Source organism: Athene cunicularia, assembly GCF_003259725.1.
Source record: "Athene cunicularia isolate RWA chromosome 2 unlocalized genomic scaffold, athCun1 chr2_part1, whole genome shotgun sequence".
NCBI lineage: Eukaryota > Metazoa > Chordata > Aves > Strigiformes > Strigidae > Athene > Athene cunicularia.
Window position 1 is genome coordinate 84,600,201 of NW_020799095.1, and position 18,018 is coordinate 84,618,218.

The window sequence follows — 18,018 nt, forward strand, 5'->3', positions numbered from 1 at the left end:
GTCATCAGATGCCGTTATCTTCTATCATAAGCAGTATGACTTGCAATCTTCTTCATAGTATGATCAAAAACAAGTTAAGATTTTTTTTCTAGTTTCTGATATTGATTCCACAACCTCCATTCTCTGATAATTAGACACCTTCTTTTCGCTCCTTACCTAAATTTATTCATGAGCAGTTTATGCAGCTTTGTTCCTGTGCCAGCACTGGCCTTTAGTTTAAACAATTCTTGCCTTCATCCCCAAGGATTCCCCTCTTAGACACATTTTTAGAAAGCAGTCTTATTCCCTCACACCCCTGCTTTTGCCAGAGTAAGTAAGGCAAGCTCAGTCTTTCAAAGGTTGCATTCCCAATCCTCTCATGACTCGAGTACTCCCTTTCTACCTTTTCCCAATTACAGTTTTTATTAAATGTATGTGTTAATTGTGGACAGGTTGCAAATGAAGTTCCACAAGGGCTTATTTAATGGCACTAACAGTCCTATGTCCTGGCAATCATGCTTACATATCCCTACCGCTGCTGGAAATGCCTCACCTCCTACTAATGGAATGCTTTGCACACAACCATGCTGTGCCTGTCAGGCATCCCCAGCTCCCACTCAGGTGTTTTCAGTGAAACTTCTTTGGTCTTGGCAGACATTCCTGTCAGCCCTCAGACAAATGACCTTTTTTTTTTCCTACTGCAAATATTAATCCCATTTATATTTCTCCAATCCTTTATGGGTTTTCAGATCTTCCTTTATGATATTCCAATCTCTCAGCACGTTGATAAAGTACCCTGGTTTTGTGGCATGGTATTTTTTTTATAAAAATGCTAATATTTTTCCTCACCAGTTATTAATAAGATAATAATGACATTGAGGTTGAATCCTGCAGAACCAAACAAGTAATTGTCTCCAGCCTAATTTTAAAACCAACTGTTGTCATCTTCTTCTCAGCTTTGTCTCCTACCCATCTTGTACCAATCCCTGTTTCTTCTAGCTTAAGAGGTGGTTTTGTGTATGGTACCATACCCTCCAATCTACGGAGACCTGGAGCGAGCAGCCTCTACATGAAAAACATGCACTGCTCAAGGTCTTATTCTGAAAAATGCTGAGGGAATCATTAACAAAGATAATCCCTGCCAGTTCCCACCAAAACAAGTACCCAGTGGAAATAGCGCTGCATTTCTCATAAAAACTTCAAACACTGCACAGCATCAGATTCCCCACCCTACCACCCAACACCATGTTGTCTTTGAAAGTGCTGTAGTTAGCAACAGGCAAATAAATCTGAAATTCAGTCATCTGACTGGATTTTATGCATATTTGCCCTTGTAGATTTTAGAGGGTAGTTTGGACTCTTCTTGTGCTTATTAAAGCAAATGGGTATTAGCATTCCCTGCAGATAAGGCACTGTGGTTATATTCTGAAATACCTGTATTTAGTTTTTAATATAATTGGCTTCTGGTATATTTAAAAAAACAGTGGTAAAGAAAAATGTCTCATATAGTCAGTTAGGTTTCCTATAATTATTCCTGTCAATAAAAGGAGATAACTGTAACACTTTGGAGGCAAAATAAAGTAATGTTTCAGAAATTACAAGTGAGCTAGCTACCAAATGTTATTTTTCATGCATGTCTTTTTGTTGGAGATTTATTCAGCCATTTAAAAAATTGAAAATCCCAGAGCAGACAGTGCCTGGCCCAGCTCTGGTTATTGCAGCTACCTTCAAACAGAACAAAAAAGATGCATGTGTGAGACTGACAGTTTGAGGGTTTTTTTGGTATTTGCTATGCACGCCCACATAAAACATTTTGACATAAAGTCCTTGAACCCTTAATTTCAACCCTACAGCTGTATAGCTGGGAATAAGCAGGTCTAGGAAGACATGGGAGCCATGGAATGCTTTTCTAATGTTAGCAAAAATCTCAAAATGCGCCAGAAAGAGGAATAAAGACAAGATCTGGAAGAGTGTTCTCTGTACAGGTGCTCTTCAGCCTTGTATTACTCTGCTTTAACAGCCTTCCTAATAAAAGTTGATTTGGTAGCAGCCTGATGATGAATTTGCCAGCTAGGTAGGCAATTACATAACTAAAATATTCACTGCAGAGGAAAAAGAGAGATGTTAAAAAATGGCAGTAATCCAGGCAGACCACTGGAGTTGCAAAGAGAGGACATTTTAGACCAGTGATTTCCAGGCTGGAGGCTGAGACCTAAGAAATGCAACTGTAATTTCACTGCTGAGTGGGTCAGCTCTAGTTTTGGATATAAATATGCATAATCCACTGGAAGCATGTGGTAATTAAGTGCTGGAAAAAACAGTAGGCAGACCTCAGTTGTCAGACCTTCTCCAAATAAATGAGAGAAAGTTTGGTGGAATCCTTGTTCATCCTCAAATACTTGTGAAGAAATTGCTCAACTCTGGGAATAAGGAGGAGAGAAAGGCAAGGTGATTAAAGCAATTGAGATGATGCCTTTTTGACAAATACTAACTCCTGCTACTACAACTAAGGTAAATCCTGTGGTGGTCATTACGAAGTGAGGAGCCACCTCACAGACTTGTACTTGCTGTGGAAATTGGCAGGTTTAACATTTTAATTTGGAACCCAATAAAGAAGAATATTGCTGCATTTTTCCCTGGAGGTTTGATAGATTTCTGAGTTGCCAGATTTGCTTACCTTGGGAAGCCTTAGACACTGTGACTCTTGGGATGCCAGGAGCTAGGGATGCTGCAAGGCTTCAACACTGGGAGCTGGCTCTCCTACCACTTCCAGGCTCCCAGTTAGCCCATCCTGACTGAGGAGCAGCCCAGGCAAGGAGGCAGAAAGCCATGCAAGGTCTGGCTCTAGTGTCTGCCAGAGCCCTGAGGAAATGGATGCAGTGCCACAGAAAGAGAGGTTAAAGAAATAGGAATCTCCCAGTTTGAAAGATGACTGTTCTGTGAGAAGGTCTTCAGCTAGCCCTACTTGGGAGCCTGCAGTTCTAGAGGGGAATTTTTTCTGTTCATTTCTCTTTTGTAGTGTTTTTAAGCTGAACTAACTCCATTGTGCACCCTACACTGCTGAGCCTACATATTTAGATTTTGTTCTTTGAAATGATGAGGAGAAAATAAAGAGAAAAGTGTCTTCGAATTTTTGTCACGTGCATTTGAAGGCAGTAAGTGCAGTGAAGGCTTTGAGGCCAGGCCACATATGATATGGAAGTAGAAGATATAATCAGGGTCATGCTGGGTGGCTTAAGATGGTTATTTACCTACATCTGATGATGGTGTGCCTCCACTTGACACAAACATGATATAGTGAGATGGCATCTTCCAGCTGAAAAATTGGTTTGGCTTGGACTTTTTCAGATACACAGGTGCCTGCAAAATTCCGTTATCCCTCTTGCTTTATTTTGGATTATCTCTCACTGACACAGGCATTAAACAAAATGTGAGTTAATGGCTGGCAGAGGAATGATTTGATAGCTGTCTTGTGGCATGCAGCAATGCCTCATTCCATTCAAGACTTCTTTTCTTCTCTTTTAAGTTAAGCAAGGTCACACTGATGCATTTCTTGGATGGAAGAATGCTGCCATCACAAATAGAGGTACTGCAGGTATCAGTGCTGGTGTCACTGAGCTTCCCCACCAATTCAACAAGGCATGCAGAGTTGTTTAAAGTGGTTGTTTGTTGTTGTTGTTTTTTAATTCGGGGTCCTGATCACATAGTATAGGCACTTATTTTATTGTTAACATATAGTAGTCTTGATAAGTGAAAATATGGGGAAACACATCAGTTCTGTTTGCTGGAACTCTCATCGATTCATAAGTGAGTTAATATGAAATGCATGTTTTCTGTCATTTGTGACCTATTTTTTCAGGTAGCATTTCTGTAAAGGGTGTAATAGCTGTGCCATGCCACCTCACAGATGGATGAGATGCTCATTTCAGTTCACAGATACTGTTAGCAAACCACATTGAGATTCTCATGAGTTGTTGGACAGGTGCTACGCATCTTGTGGCTTTTTTTTTTTTTTTTTCCCCAATGCTCTCAACAGCATCCCATTGATCAGTGGGAAGGTGAACTTTATCTTTTTCTCGGGAATTCAAGATGTTAAGAGGGATTGTTTTGTCTTGCCTAGAAGATTCTGAACTATTAAAATGTGTTTAAATCAATGTAAACCTTGCAACAAGCAGTGTATTGAAATGTTCATGAAAACTTGCAGTATAGTCTCATTGGATAATGTGATACACAGATATGGGTTACTTTACCTGGATGCAGGTAATTGCTATTCTGCTGAGCTCCTTGTACTCTGGTTACATAACTGTGATGCAAGAGATTTTTGAAATTATGTAACACTGCAAATATTTATGCATCTGCTACAGAAAATAAATTAAGTGCAGGGGCAGCAAAATATTTATCAAAATAATCTGATTTTCTCTACTTCAGATGATTCACAGATTGTTTGTCATTCCCTTTTTTAACCTTTTTCCTTTGTATCAAAACTGACAAGAAATTGCATGAAATGTAAAGACTTGTTGTTTAGTAGAAGTGTTCTCATTGAGATGGTGGAAAAGACATCAAATCAGGATTTGAGGGCTTGTGAACTCTTTATCTTCTCCATCTGCTTTGGCGGGTCAAATGACAGACACTACCGCCTCCTGTTCCTCATCTTGCCTCAGAGACTGTCCTCTGGTCCTGCAGTGCGGACGTGCAACGCCAGACAGCAAAAGGGTTCCTCTGGCACAAGCTGCTCGTGCCGTTGGTGCTCACAGCAGAGCCGGCGGCTTTACCTGCAACAGAAACAAAACACAGCTGGTTGCACGCTCCCCAGGTCTTCAGGAACAGCTTGGGCATTTGCTCTGAGCCCTTCAGTCCTTACCAGGAATGGCAAATCCTCCACTAATTCTTTCTGACGTTGTGATTACAGGACATAAACGCTTCAATGACAAACAGCACGGTGACAAGCAAACCACCCGTAACACTGCGACTCGTCGTCCCAGCAAGCCAGTGTGGATCCCTCATAGGAAAAGGAGGTTCCAAAATCAAAGAAATCAGGGAGGTAAGTCCTGGGATGTCTGCCAGGAACACTGCCTAACTCTGCGTCCTACCACAGCGTGCCCTGCCACCATGGGTCACTGCACTTTGCTCATCGCACAAACATGAGCGCGTGCTGAGTGAAAGGCCTGGAAAAGCCTGGCTCTGGGGGAAGCGGGGGTCCGGCACAGCTGTACCCTACTACCTTCCTCGAAGCTAAAGACCGTATGTGAAATAAAGAAACAGCTTTACGTATTAGTCTCTGATGCACAACTTAGCGAAGCAACAGTTTAGCAACAGAAATAGCTTGTCCAGTTTCTCTTTGTGCACAGCCCCTTCCCAGCAATACTCAGGTGATCTCGAGTTGGAGCGTTACCTCCACTTCCAAATCAGCTACTGCCCTTGCATCCAGAGAAGGGCCCGAGTATCACTGGCAAGTCCAGGTTAGTAGATCAAATGCTTGATCTACTTTTTAGAAAAAAATCCATTTTCATACTCCTCAATTGTTTCTCCCTAATCTCACTGTGCCACAGGTGACCTGATTTCATGTATTCCAAACCCATATTGACTTTTTCTTAATCCAGACTTTATCTAAAGGTATTGATGCAATATGCTGTGCTAGTGGTGACTTTTCCCTTTAACCAGAAAATGCAAAAATTATCGTAGAGTGCTAGTTTTAATTCTTTTATGCATGACTGTAACAACATAGCATATGCCACACCAAGGATCCAGTGTTTGTAATCAGTCAAACAAGAAAATTAGGTGCATGCTCAGTTATGTAGACAAAATCTGAATAGGACCTTTCAGAAAAATGGATTTTTATTCTGGAGAAAGTGTCAATACTCCTTATAAATTTGTATTCATTCCAACATAGAATGATGTGTTGAATATCAAGATAACATGTTGAACAATTTTTTTTATTTGACTGTGTCAAAACAAAAGCTTTTGGCAGGCTTTACCAAAGTGAAACTTACATTTTTATCTAAAATGTAGATCCAAGACAGTAGGTTTCAGTGAGATTTTATGTTTTCATTTCAAATGTGAAAAGAAGTTAACGGATATTTTTCCATCAAAGAAAATTTGATCAAATGTCAAAAAGGAGTGTAAAATACTTCGATCAAAATTTTATATTCAGCATTTGCTATGAAGTGGTAGTTTATGGTAGCTTTGGAAGTAAAGGTGATGCTAGAGGACAGTTAAGGGTCTCATCCTTTCAAGACTTTCAGGTTCTTCCAAATTATTTAATTTCAATTCCAATTTGATTGTCTCAGGATTTTTTTTTTAACAAAATTCCCTCTGAAGGCTTATCTTCACTTTTCAGAATTTGGCCACTAATGAAAGGGTCTTTTCTCTCCTTGCATAAAGGGAAGTAAAAGCAGTGTGTGCTGCTTCCATTAGCTGACAGAGCTGCCAAAAGCTGTTTCAGAGTTTTTGTTGCCAAGCAAACAACATGTTGTCCCTCCATGTGCCTCTTGCTTTGTAAACTTGTGTTCATGGAAACACGCATAGGTTGCCTGCTGTAAACTCACAGAAAAACAGTTGAGAGCTCTGCAGTTTGAAGGGAGTCTCTGTGCTTACTGAGACCTGCAAATAATAAGCAATTACAAATCAGATTTTTTTTTTCCTTGGAATGCTGTTACTTTATTTTTTATCAAAGAGTCTGGGAGCTATGCGTCTCAGTAGTCCTTACTGTCAAACAAGCTTTAGAGATGTGGAAGAAAGGAGTCACTTGATGACACTGAGAGGAAGAAAACATTCTTTCTGTGCAGATGTTAGGGTCACGGGAAACCCTCTCTCTCTCTTTAATACCCAAAAGGCTTTGTCAGAGAACGTTGTGGTAGAAGATACTTGTGTGTTGAAGTGCGCTTTCTGGGTGTAAGGAAGGTGTTCAGTTTGCCTTATGCATGGGACATTTCTGGCTCAGATTCTGGACATCCACCAGACTGTTGGTGTTTGCAGCAGTTCGTGTCTGGCAGGCAGCAGGTGAAGCCAGGCTAAAGCCTTGCCACTGGAGGAGACAGAGCTACTGTCAGAGCACACAGTCAGAGGAGACCTCAGCGACTCTCTTGGTTTTACAGATCTCTTAGGTGTCCAGGAGAATTGTCAGGCAGCAGGAATCAAGCTGATTTCTTAGTTACATTAAAACAGGAGCAGGCATAAGCGTGAACCGTGTGCTGGTGAGTACTTAGCTCTAGATTTTACAGCTGTCAATACTTTGGATTTTATTTTAAATATTGGTAACCTTATCCAGAGCACTGAGTGAGTGCTTTTAGGACATAGATTTTTAAAGTTGAGATTGGTCTGTTGGCCTGTGTACATTAAATAACTGAAGTGATTATTCTGATGAGCATATTTTCAGAAGCAATTGCCTATTAGTCTAGTACAAGGAAGTAAAAGGATAAAGTTTGGCCAAATAGGTGTTTTGATAAGGCTAATGTACCGAGAAGTCACACTGCACATTTTCTTAAGCATGTGAGTAATGGACAAAATATTACTTATATTTTGTTACTGACATAGGACCAAAGTCAAAGAATAAACAAGATTGGCACTGGAAACAACTGCATGAATGACTGCAGTATTTGGCAGAATATTTTGTACTAGATACACAGGTACCTGGAACTGTACATTAAACAGCAAATAGGATCAAACAGGAAAAAAAAAAAAGGCGCATCCAGCTCAAGATGTGGTCCAGTTTCATCATCACACAACACACAGACTGGTAATTGCACAAGGACGATCTTTTGTGTTCAAGTCATGTACCCAGGAACAACATGTAGGGTTGCAGTACTACTTTCCAGATAAGATTACCAAAAAAAAGAAAAGAAAAACATGACTGATTGATCAGATTATGGCAAAATTCCAAAGCCTATTACACAGCAAGGAATTGATATTCTGGCTTTAAACAGCACTAGTGAACAGAAGATGCAATCAGTAATTTAATCAGTCTTTGGAAAAAAGAATAACATGTTGTATGCAACCAGCAGGAAAACAAATTAACTCCTTGCTGACTGACACAAAGTCAATGGTTACTGAAAATACTTTTTTAAAAAACCCAGAATATTGCATTGTGATAACAGTCAGGAATAGATTTTGTCTGTAATACGTGAAAGTGCTAACTCAATATGAAATGCCTGGGTTTTTCTCTATTGACTTAAAAGGTCTTCAGGATGTTTGTGAAATAATGCCAGGGGTTGTTTTGGCCTCATGTATTTTTTTATTTCTTTGGTTTGGTTGGGGTTTTTTTTGTTGTTGTTAACTAAGATACATTAGTGCTAAGATAACATTTTTAAAAAAGTAAAACAAAACTGGTTCATTACCTCCTTGGGTTCATTAATGAGCTAAAAGTTGATGATGTGCATATATTTAATCAACTCTAATGTAATTTAGAAATGCCTCTGTACCATCCTGGGATATTCCAGAGCATAAGGCAGCCCCAAATTTCATCCAGAGACACAAGTCAGCCATCAGTGGATTAAAGAACCATCTATCTGCAAGTCATTTGATTAGCAGATCTTCTCCAATTATCAACATTTTTTTCCTTTTTTTTTTTTAATTATTGAAAAATACTTCCTTTCACCTTTTTCATTTTTTAGTCAGTATGAAACTGGCTGTCCTTGAGAGGGTTAAAGGACTTGTAATGGAATCCAGGTCACAGTTTGATTCATTAACAGCTACTGAGGACTAATCTTCCTAGGACAGGAGTGTTTGCAAATGGGCTTGAACAGGCAAATCCATGTCCTGCCAGACCTTAGTTATCCTGTCTGGGCATAAGTTTACATGGGCACTCTATCACCTATCTAGCGAAGAAAAGACAAAGCATTTAGAGGTGCATCCCCTCCATCACATCAGTGAATCGCTGGTTTTTGAGAGGTGCCGTTGCCTGCCTGACAGTGACGCTCTCTTTTCTTTGTCTCTGCTCAAGTCCACAGGAGCCCAGGTGCAGGTAGCAGGGGACATGCTGCCAAACTCGACGGAGCGCGCAGTGACTATATCGGGCACTCCTGACGCCATTATCCAGTGTGTGAAACAAATATGCGTGGTTATGCTGGAGGTAAGTGAGTGCTTGGCATATCACCGCTCACTCGGGACTTGCTCAAATGCATCATTAATTTTCAATTGCCCTGGGCTCGCTAGGGGTACTACCTGCCCTTCCCATGCCAGGGAATTCAAGAGGACTTTGTTACACTGTGCCCTTCCTGGTGTTTGAGAGCCTCTCACAGCAGGGTTTAGCAGTCAAAGACCAGGGCTGTCATGACACTGTCAAACAACAAACCAGCTCCAGCATGGAGCTGCAGCCCATTCTGAGAGTAAAGCATTTTATTCTGGTGCAGAATAGGGCAGAAAACATCTAGGTCTTTATTTAAATAGAAATAATCCTGACTGGTGTAATTTAGATTCACCAGTAATTTTTGGTCAGATCATTGTATAAGGCCAGAATGTTTAATTTTGATGGCAGTTTTTTAGCTCTTAGATTAAATGATACAAAATTAATTTATATAAAAATCTGGGCATTTTAACCCTTTCTGAAAACGCCCATAATTTCATGCAAGTACATTTCTTAAATGACTGAGTTGAATAGAAGTTTGGGAAAAAAAAAATGTCAGCAAATCAGACAGCAAATCAGAATTAAATACTTTGACCTAGTAGTCATAATTTTTGACAAGGATCTTGAAACATCTCTGCTTTCATCACATTTTCTGCTCAAAAATTTTCTGTGTTTTTTTTGGTTTGGTTTATTTTTTTCCTTGTCTACTCAAAGGCTGTCCCATGATGATCTCTGACACCCTACTGTTGTGTTATTCTTTAAAGAGTGGAGAAATTGGAGTGTTTGAGACAGCACTGTGACTATTGACTGTTCAGAAGTATGCAGTGCATCAAAATGACATACAGCCTTTGCATCAGAATGACAGCCTAATGCAAATAAAAGCATAAAACCTAATAAATCCCTAGTATTTCTCTGGGGGAAAGTGTCTCTTGCTTCAGTTTTTGCTGGACTACTGTAAAGAAGGAATTTCTTTATAAAAATGCAAGAGAACAGAAAGTTAATATTAAATAATAATTTTTGTTTATTAGAGATGGAGTACTAGTTATCAGCTTTGTGAATACACAGTGTAGTCTATTGTCCAAATGACATTCATGGAATAAATAGTTGTTTGCTAAAAGAAGATGAGAGCAGCCACTTCTCAAAACCAGAGAGACACAGTCCTATTTTTCCCACAGGTAGAGCCACTTTTTAAATAACCAGTTTTGAGGTCAGTACATACTTTTAGTGTTAGGCAAATCACAAGCAGCACTACAAAGACACTGGCTTAACTACTGTTTGCTGCATCAAATGTTTAAGAAAATGAATGTGCGCTTATTTGCAGCATATATTTAATTTGGCAACAAATACTTCTATTTACATGAAGTAGGTAACTATGTGATATTAATTAATTAATATTGTTGTTACCTTCTTTAGTTGTAGTTAATGCACTGAAATCAAGGCACCATTCTGCTAGGTGTTGCACAGATGGCTTGAAGCCTTTTTTACAGATGCATGCTCCTGCTTTATTTACAAGGAGAAACTTAGCCTTGGTCAGGGGTTTTCCCTTTGGGTCTTTGGGTCCTTGCCTTGGGCTACAGGGAACAAACTCCTTTTCATGCATTACAAAGGCTGTGGTCATGCTCCTGCTGAAGCCAGGAGGATTTTTCTCCAGCCTTCCAGCTCAGTCAGACAAAAGGCAGGGTCAGGCTGGTCAATTCGAGCTGGCCATTTGCAGTTGAACAGCTGACTTGAGTTGGTAAAACAAGAAACCTTGATGTGTAGCAGTGTAGGAAAGATCGATAAGCAGGAGATGTGCTCTGTGTTAACAAAGCAAGAGCACAGGCCAGACTCTTCCAGAACATGACAAATTTCAAAATTGTGCCCATATTTTGTGAAATGCCTTGACATGCTTAATGAAGCTTCATAGCTTCATCCCATGATGGCAGTAATGAAACCATGAGTGCCAACACTCCCTGTTTCGGCTGTGCAGTTGGGACCTCAGCTTTTCCCCTCGAAGCCTGGACAACCAGCCTCCAGCTTGCTTTTGGGCTGATGGGTTGGAGGACAGGGTGGGGTGGGCTAGGCTGGGTTAGCTGCATGCCTTGTCTGAGGTGACCAAGATAAGGAGTAATTTTTTGATACAAACTCTGCTTCATTCTGCATTTGCTTTGTGTTTTTGTCTGCAGTCCCCACCCAAAGGTGCCACCATCCCCTATCGTCCCAAACCTGCCTCTGCACCTATCATTTTTGCAGGTGGCCAGGTAAGAGCAGACACCATTTTGGCTTCAGCTGGAAACCACACCGTCTTGGCCCAACCTCAGCCAGCGCCTGTTAGTTTTCAACTTTTACTCTTTTTTGCCTGGTATAGTATTGATGTGTTTTGTCTATTCTGTGTGCTTGCAGGAAAGGAGAACACTGCACTGCAAACCTGATGCAAAATTGCGATGCCTGGTATTTTACCAAGGTTTAAAATTAACTTCTATAATTAAGAAAAGTTTACCCTCTTGCGAATTGAGAGCTGTCCAAATCGGATGCTCCCTGAATGGGACAAAGCTGCTTATTGTAGGGGTTTTTTTTTTCACTTTTACCTTGCAGCTTCACTAACAGTATAAGCAGTTTTACCAGTTTTCAGAGGAGATCAAACAGCAGGATATCTCTGCTCATGAAAGGCATAATCTTTCTCTCATAGATTTCATATTTTTTAGGACAAAATAGTACATTTTGCAGTAAAAATATACACACATATTATTTCTGCTGCTTGTAGTCCCTCAGGACATACATACACGCAAGTGTAGACATTCCCAACCATGGCATGCAACAGCATTCCTGTTTTGTTTTATATAGTGAATTTTTGACGATTTCCCCCTTCATCTTAAGCTATATAAATCCGGGTTCTCATCTGCCTTTAAAACCCCATGTGCAACGTGGCTCTTCCTTGTCTTTTGATAATGCTCTGAAATGGTCCTGCAACGTGCCACTGAGACATGGTAGGAATTTGTTCTGCCATCATCCGTTGCAGGGGCAATGTAGTTTTAGTAACTGATGAGCCATCAATGAATACAGCTGATACGTACCCTAAAAACACCATAGGAGGCTCACAAGGGGTCTTAATGTAGCCAACAGGCTACACAGAGAGCAGCACTGCCCAGATATGCGCAGTGGTGGAGGAATGAGGTGCTACAAGCCCTGCCCAACTCCATTAGAAACTGATCTTTTCAGTCTAGCCTAGAGGAAGGTAGCCATCTCTTTACTCAGGATTCACTTCTGTGAAGCCTCTCTGGCAGTTAGACGCCCCCATCCAGCCAAATCTTTTCCGCAAGATGACATCAAGGACTCTTTTTAAGTAGTTATCAAGTGGGAAGAGCCACTCACCTGCATGGTGGAACATCTGCAGGCAGGTCCCACCACCCATCCCATTTATCCCAACCCAGGTCATCACCATGCCATGGGCTGTGGGGTGTGGGCTGCTGTGTCTACAGCCCTAGAGACCACTTCTCACCCCAGTAGCCAATTTGGAGGTCATATGAGAAGCTGAACACGGGGTTCCTGGTGGGGTAGAGGGCACAAGGTGCTGCTGGTATTGTTGGTGGTATGACAACCTGCACCACCACAATCTGCCCGTTCATAAGGAAGCTCCTGCACATGTCAAGCATACACCAAAGCGCCATTGCTTCTGACAGGCCCTTGTAATGAGCTTTCTCTGAATTTTTGTCTCAGAGTTTTACCTTCTGCTCTGTAATGATACACTGTGATATATGTCCAATTTTTCATAATCTGGCTGGAGTAGCTTTCAGTTCCTGGTGTTCAAGCCTACTACTCTTAGTTAACTGTCTTCAGAATAAGAAATCTGCTTCCTTAGTGACCAAAGTTGAATTGAAATTTAAAGCCAGAAATTGGTCTATGACTGAAAGTTCAGAATAATTTACTACATATATATGTTTACACTGCAGTGCTTTCCTTTAAGAAATGCTTGTGTATATATGTAGCAGCCCATGTTAACAGTATTATAATTACCACTACCTTCTAAGACTGTCTGTGTATGATTACTCAAGAGTATTGTAAGTGATTGCAAAAGTGCTCTGAGCAGTTTGTATAAATAATTTAAACTATCCTATTTTAAGGGCTAATAGCTCTTGTCATCTTCAGTTTTATCAGTTAAAATAGTGTTCTCACTTTTCTAATGCAACCTTGTTGATGTGAGAAAGAATGTAAGACAAAGACTTTCTGTGTGATTTGAATTTCTGTGCTCTGACTAAGCAGACTTTTTAAGAAAATGCTTAAGGTGTGTTTGGGTGTCAGTATGGAAAGACACTTTAAGCAGGTTTCATAAATAATACTGAAAATGAAATTTTGTCAGGAGTATTAATTCCATCTAACCTTTTGGGTACCTATCAGAAATTATTTTTCCATTCTTGATTATATCATGGCTATCTTGAAAGGCTTTGGTTTGTTTAATGCTTGCATATCAAGCAACACTAGCAAAATCAAATTTCTAGTTTTCCTTAACAAGTTAGGGTTCTTTTGCTTTTAATTCTCTTGTGCTTCTTCGATACTCTATTGCATGACAGAACTAAAACGAAGCTGAACACTGTCCTGCCCTGCTCTGTCTGTTACCAAAGTATTGCATATGCAGTGGTTAAAAAAAATGTAAATCCAGCACTCCTGCCTTATGGAAACAATTCAGAAATTTCTACCCACTGTGCTACATTGCTGTTTAGATGGATACTCACAGGGTATGGCTTTGCTTTATGTCTCCTAGCAGTTTTATGGTTTAAACTGAGGAAGATTTGTAGACCAGGTCATTCCTGCTGTTACTAATGTCAGTACATCAGTAGGCAAGTTGCCCTTGACTTTGATGGAAGCAGACCTATAGCTCTGTCCTTAGTGAAACATTACAGTACAGATGTTTCAGTAGTCTCTACCAGGCTTGTACTTAGTACACCTCAACCACAGAAGGGCACAGTTCCTCTGTCAAGGGATAAAGCAGTCAAAATCAGTTTTTACTCAGCCTAAATCACTCAAATTACCTTTTGGGAGCCTAAGAAATGAAGAGCTTTTTTTTTTTTTTTTTTAAACTGGGAAGGAAAATTCAAGACCCATCTTGTCCTTGCTGCTTTGATGGTTTTCATTGACAACCAAATAAAAGCTAGTCTGAGCTCTGAGTATTCCTTATTTTTGTTATTTCTCCACTTGGTTTGCTTCTTCATATGTATACATGGAAGTATGAGGGAGCGGAGTGTTGAGGAAAGGGATGACTTCTATTATGTTTGCTGGTGATTTTTTTTGCGGTGGTTTCTTGATAGTTTGCAGACCACTGCTTAGGAAGCACCCATGTAAAAGGTGTTCTCTCAGATGGGTTTGAAGTAAAGCCAAGATTAGGAGGGACACTTGTGATCCAGTACAGAGGCTCTGAGACCAAAGCATGGCTTCCAGACCCACTATTTGCTCATGGACTGAAATGCCTGTGCTGTTTCCAGCTATAACCTCCCTGAGACTGCTCCTGTGCTTGACTATGCCCAGAGCCCCAACTCAGCAAAGCAGAGTAACATCTCCCTAAGACTGTCCTCATTTGGTAAAACACTGAAACGCACGCTTTGCTTACATGAATACGTGCTTGCTTAAGACCCACTGATGTCAGTAATCACCTGTTTTGGTGGACTGGAACCTTTTCTTGCCATTTATAAACCATCAGTAACAACCATCCCTCATAGATGCACGTGATACGTTTGCCCGTGAGCATCCTATTGAGCCCAGTCATACACATTTCTGCCTGAATACTGCTCACGTGAATAACGTTTGCTGGATTGCAGCCTTGCTTTATAACTAATTTAAAAACTAAATGAAATATTTCTTCTCCAGAAGGGAAATTCTGCTGCAGAAATGAGCATCAGGCAGTTGAGGCATTAAAGGTTTTAATATCCAAACTCCATTAAATGAATTGTTTTATCATTTGCAGAGGATTCATTACTTCTAAAAGGCTTTTTGTCAAATAAGCATTTTGAAAACTAAGCTAATCAGCTCTGTTGCTGTTTATAATTCTCCCACTACAAATATTTATACATTATAATTTGTCGTTCTGCTTTCCCGCCTGACTAAGCGCAAGCACATTAAAATTTTTCTGACATGCCGTTCCTTTCAGAAAAGCCCTACAGGATATAATAGAAAATTATAAACTCTCTATAGTTTTTTCTTTGTAGGCCATTACAGAGCATTGAACAGAGCCAGCAGGAGAGACAAAGAGCTGTGCTAACTGGTGCCAGGCATGTCACTGTATCCCTCCTTGCTCACAGCCGTTTTTTGCCTCCCCCACCTCACTCCAGTACTGCCAGAAGTGATGCCAGAAACTACACTCCTTGCACTGCTCTTGTGGTGCAGAGGCTGGATTTGGAGGGGGGATATTTGACCCCTTGTGGGAGATAAGATTACCACACTAGGGGTCTCCATCATGTTCCTATCTCCAAACTGGCACACTGGCCCCATGCCCAGGCACTGCAGGACAGGCTGCCATCCAGCACATGTGCTCTTGTACCCGCTGGCATGTCAGCCTGGGGCATGAGCTCCATGGGGTGCACTGGGGCACACGTTTGCTGGCACTTAGCATCTGTGGCTGTCGGTGGCCAGACGAGGTGGCTCAGAGCCGGCTGGCATGTGTCCCTGCACGCAGCAGTCAGGAGCTGGATGGCAGAGCAGGGCGTCCCCTGGGCAGGTCTGCCCCATCCTCGCTGCCTGCCTTACTGCTTTGGCATCAGCATCTCCCTGCCTGCATTGGTGGTACTGGTTGGTTGCGACAGCGGGGAGGGGAAGTGGCCACCCCCATGCTCCTCGACCCTCCTCAACCCCTCAGCTCTGCTCTCTGCAGATGGAGCTGGACTAAAGAGAGGTCCTGAGGACCAAGGTCATCACTGCTCAGGCAGTGGAATTTAGCATTCGTTGCTTTGCAAGGGGTGTGTGGGCAGCCCGCCAGAGACCTGTCCATACTGTGCCAAATGTTATCAAGCAGCACAAGACAATTAAGCTTCACTCAGCATTGAAAGCGGTGCGGGTGGCATTTGCCTGGGGAGCCAGGAGGGGGTTTTCTGATGAGAACAGGAATGTTGCTTGTCCCACTGGACTGACTGTGTCTTAACTGTGCTTGTTGTTTTCAGGCGTTCACGATTCAGGGGCAGTATGCCATCCCTCATCCAGACGTGAGTCCAGTGCATGTAAATTACTCCCCTTTTCTTCCTCTCCCTCTTATTTGTTCTGGGCAACATTGGCTTTCTACAGTTAGCAATAAAGACGTGACCTAAGGACACCTTTCCTAAACAACAACGTATAGCCAAGTGTTAGCTCAGCTACATCTCTTACCTTGTGTAATAATTGCTAGAAAGTACAATGGCCCAGGAACAAATGACAGTTATCTTGGTCTTTTTTTGCATGTGATATATTTGAGTTCTTTTAATATGTAATTCTACAGTAATTAGTTAATATTAACAATAGCCATTACATGTAATAACAGTGGAGATGTCATTTATAACCACTTCGGGTTTTTTTTTCCTCTACAGTAGATTAGAATGAATGATTAAACCTTTTATTTTTTGTTCGATATAATTTTAATTAATCCAGTTTTAGAACATGTAAGATGGTTTCTCTGCTCTGAAATAATTCCATTTGATTGGTTAGTTCTAATTTCCCATCCTGCCCTGCAGTTGACCAAGCTTCACCAGTTGGCTATGCAGCATCCCCCCTTTACTCCCCTTGGGCAGACCACCCCTGGTTTCCCTGGTACGTACCCATGACCCCCTGGGGATGTCCTTCTTCTTAACAGCTTTGTTTCCCGTGGTCATTACATCATTTTATTAATAAATGTGGTCAATGACCAGTGATCCTTCTGTTTTACACATTAATCTCTGTTCTCCCCTCCCGTACCTCTGTTAGAGTTCCTTTCATCATTACTAAAATGTGCTTTGTTTGTTACATTTATTAATCAAAACTGCTTCATTTGTGCCATTGGCTAAAAGCCCTGAGTTTCTTTTGTTCAGTCCTCGTAAAGTTATTATGGACCATACAGTATGTACCAGTCGGTCCTGAGTGACATACTTGGGCATGTTTCTTGTCAAGTTTCCAGCTTGGTGACCTGGTTCAGAAAGAAGCAAACATAGCAAAACAGTATGTAATCATGGTACAGAAATACTGATTAAAGAAATTACAGCATGCTGAAACTCGAATTCCTTGTAGAGTCAAATATCTTAAGAGCATCTGTAATCATCACTGCTGGGACAAGTGCCTCTCTTCCTAATAGATATGCACATATAGCTACAAAATACAATGGAAATTTAGTTAAATTAAGGACAGCAAATTTGGCCCATATGTACTAAAGCTGAAGCTGAATTCTTGATTCAGGAGTGAGAAGTCAGTTGACACTGCAATAAATAATTTTTACTGTACTCACTACATACACACTTGGCATCTGAAAACTTCACAAAACAGAAGTACAAGTGTACTGGTACATGCTTTGTATGCCAAATAACATTTTATCACATACATCAAATTCTGTGAGCAATTTGACTGTTTTCTGTTCAATGTGAAATAAGCATATGCAAGCCTTAATTGAATGTAAACAAGTAAAATGTAGGTGAGTCACTTTTTTGTATTTCTTTTCCATCTTTTCTAGTTGGAAATGACTTCTTTTGGCATGTCTTTACAGATAATAATAAATAAACACCAAAAGAAGAGAAAAGGAAAGACACATGGCATCTAAAATATACTTTTGTTTCTTCATGATGTATCTGATAAAATATCTACAAATAATACTAAAATGCCTTTCCTAGCTTTATATTTTCCTTATTCTTGTCATTAACATGCTGCTCCTTAATCTTTTCCTGGTTATACTTGCGAGATGTACGTTTCTGTAATGTTACTGTGTGTTAGAGCAGTAATTCCATTTTTCCTGAGCATTTTCCTTTTGTCCACCCAATTTACAAACAAATGTATGCAGCTTAGAGTATTTTGTACATTTC

At 40.7% G+C, this 18,018-nt stretch overlaps 1 protein-coding gene across 7 annotated transcripts in view; it reads left to right on the plus strand.

Moving 5' to 3' along the window:
* LOC113476409 (poly(rC)-binding protein 3-like) overlaps positions 1-18,018 on the plus strand; it is a 146,054-nt gene that overhangs the window by 107,659 nt on the left and 20,377 nt on the right. For 4 of the 7 annotated variants that reach the window (XM_026841963.1, XM_026841964.1, XM_026841969.1 and 1 more), the window contains 5 exons: positions 4,889-5,020; positions 8,918-9,046; positions 11,206-11,349; positions 16,165-16,221; positions 16,708-16,783. In XM_026841963.1, the coding sequence (XP_026697764.1) occupies positions 4,889-5,020; positions 8,918-9,046; positions 11,206-11,349; positions 16,165-16,221; positions 16,708-16,783 (538 nt within the window). The remainder of the gene's footprint in view (positions 1-4,888; positions 5,021-8,917; positions 9,047-11,205; positions 11,350-16,164; positions 16,222-16,707; positions 16,784-18,018) is intronic. The other 3 variants (XM_026841970.1, XM_026841965.1, XM_026841968.1) reach the window with 1 other exon arrangement.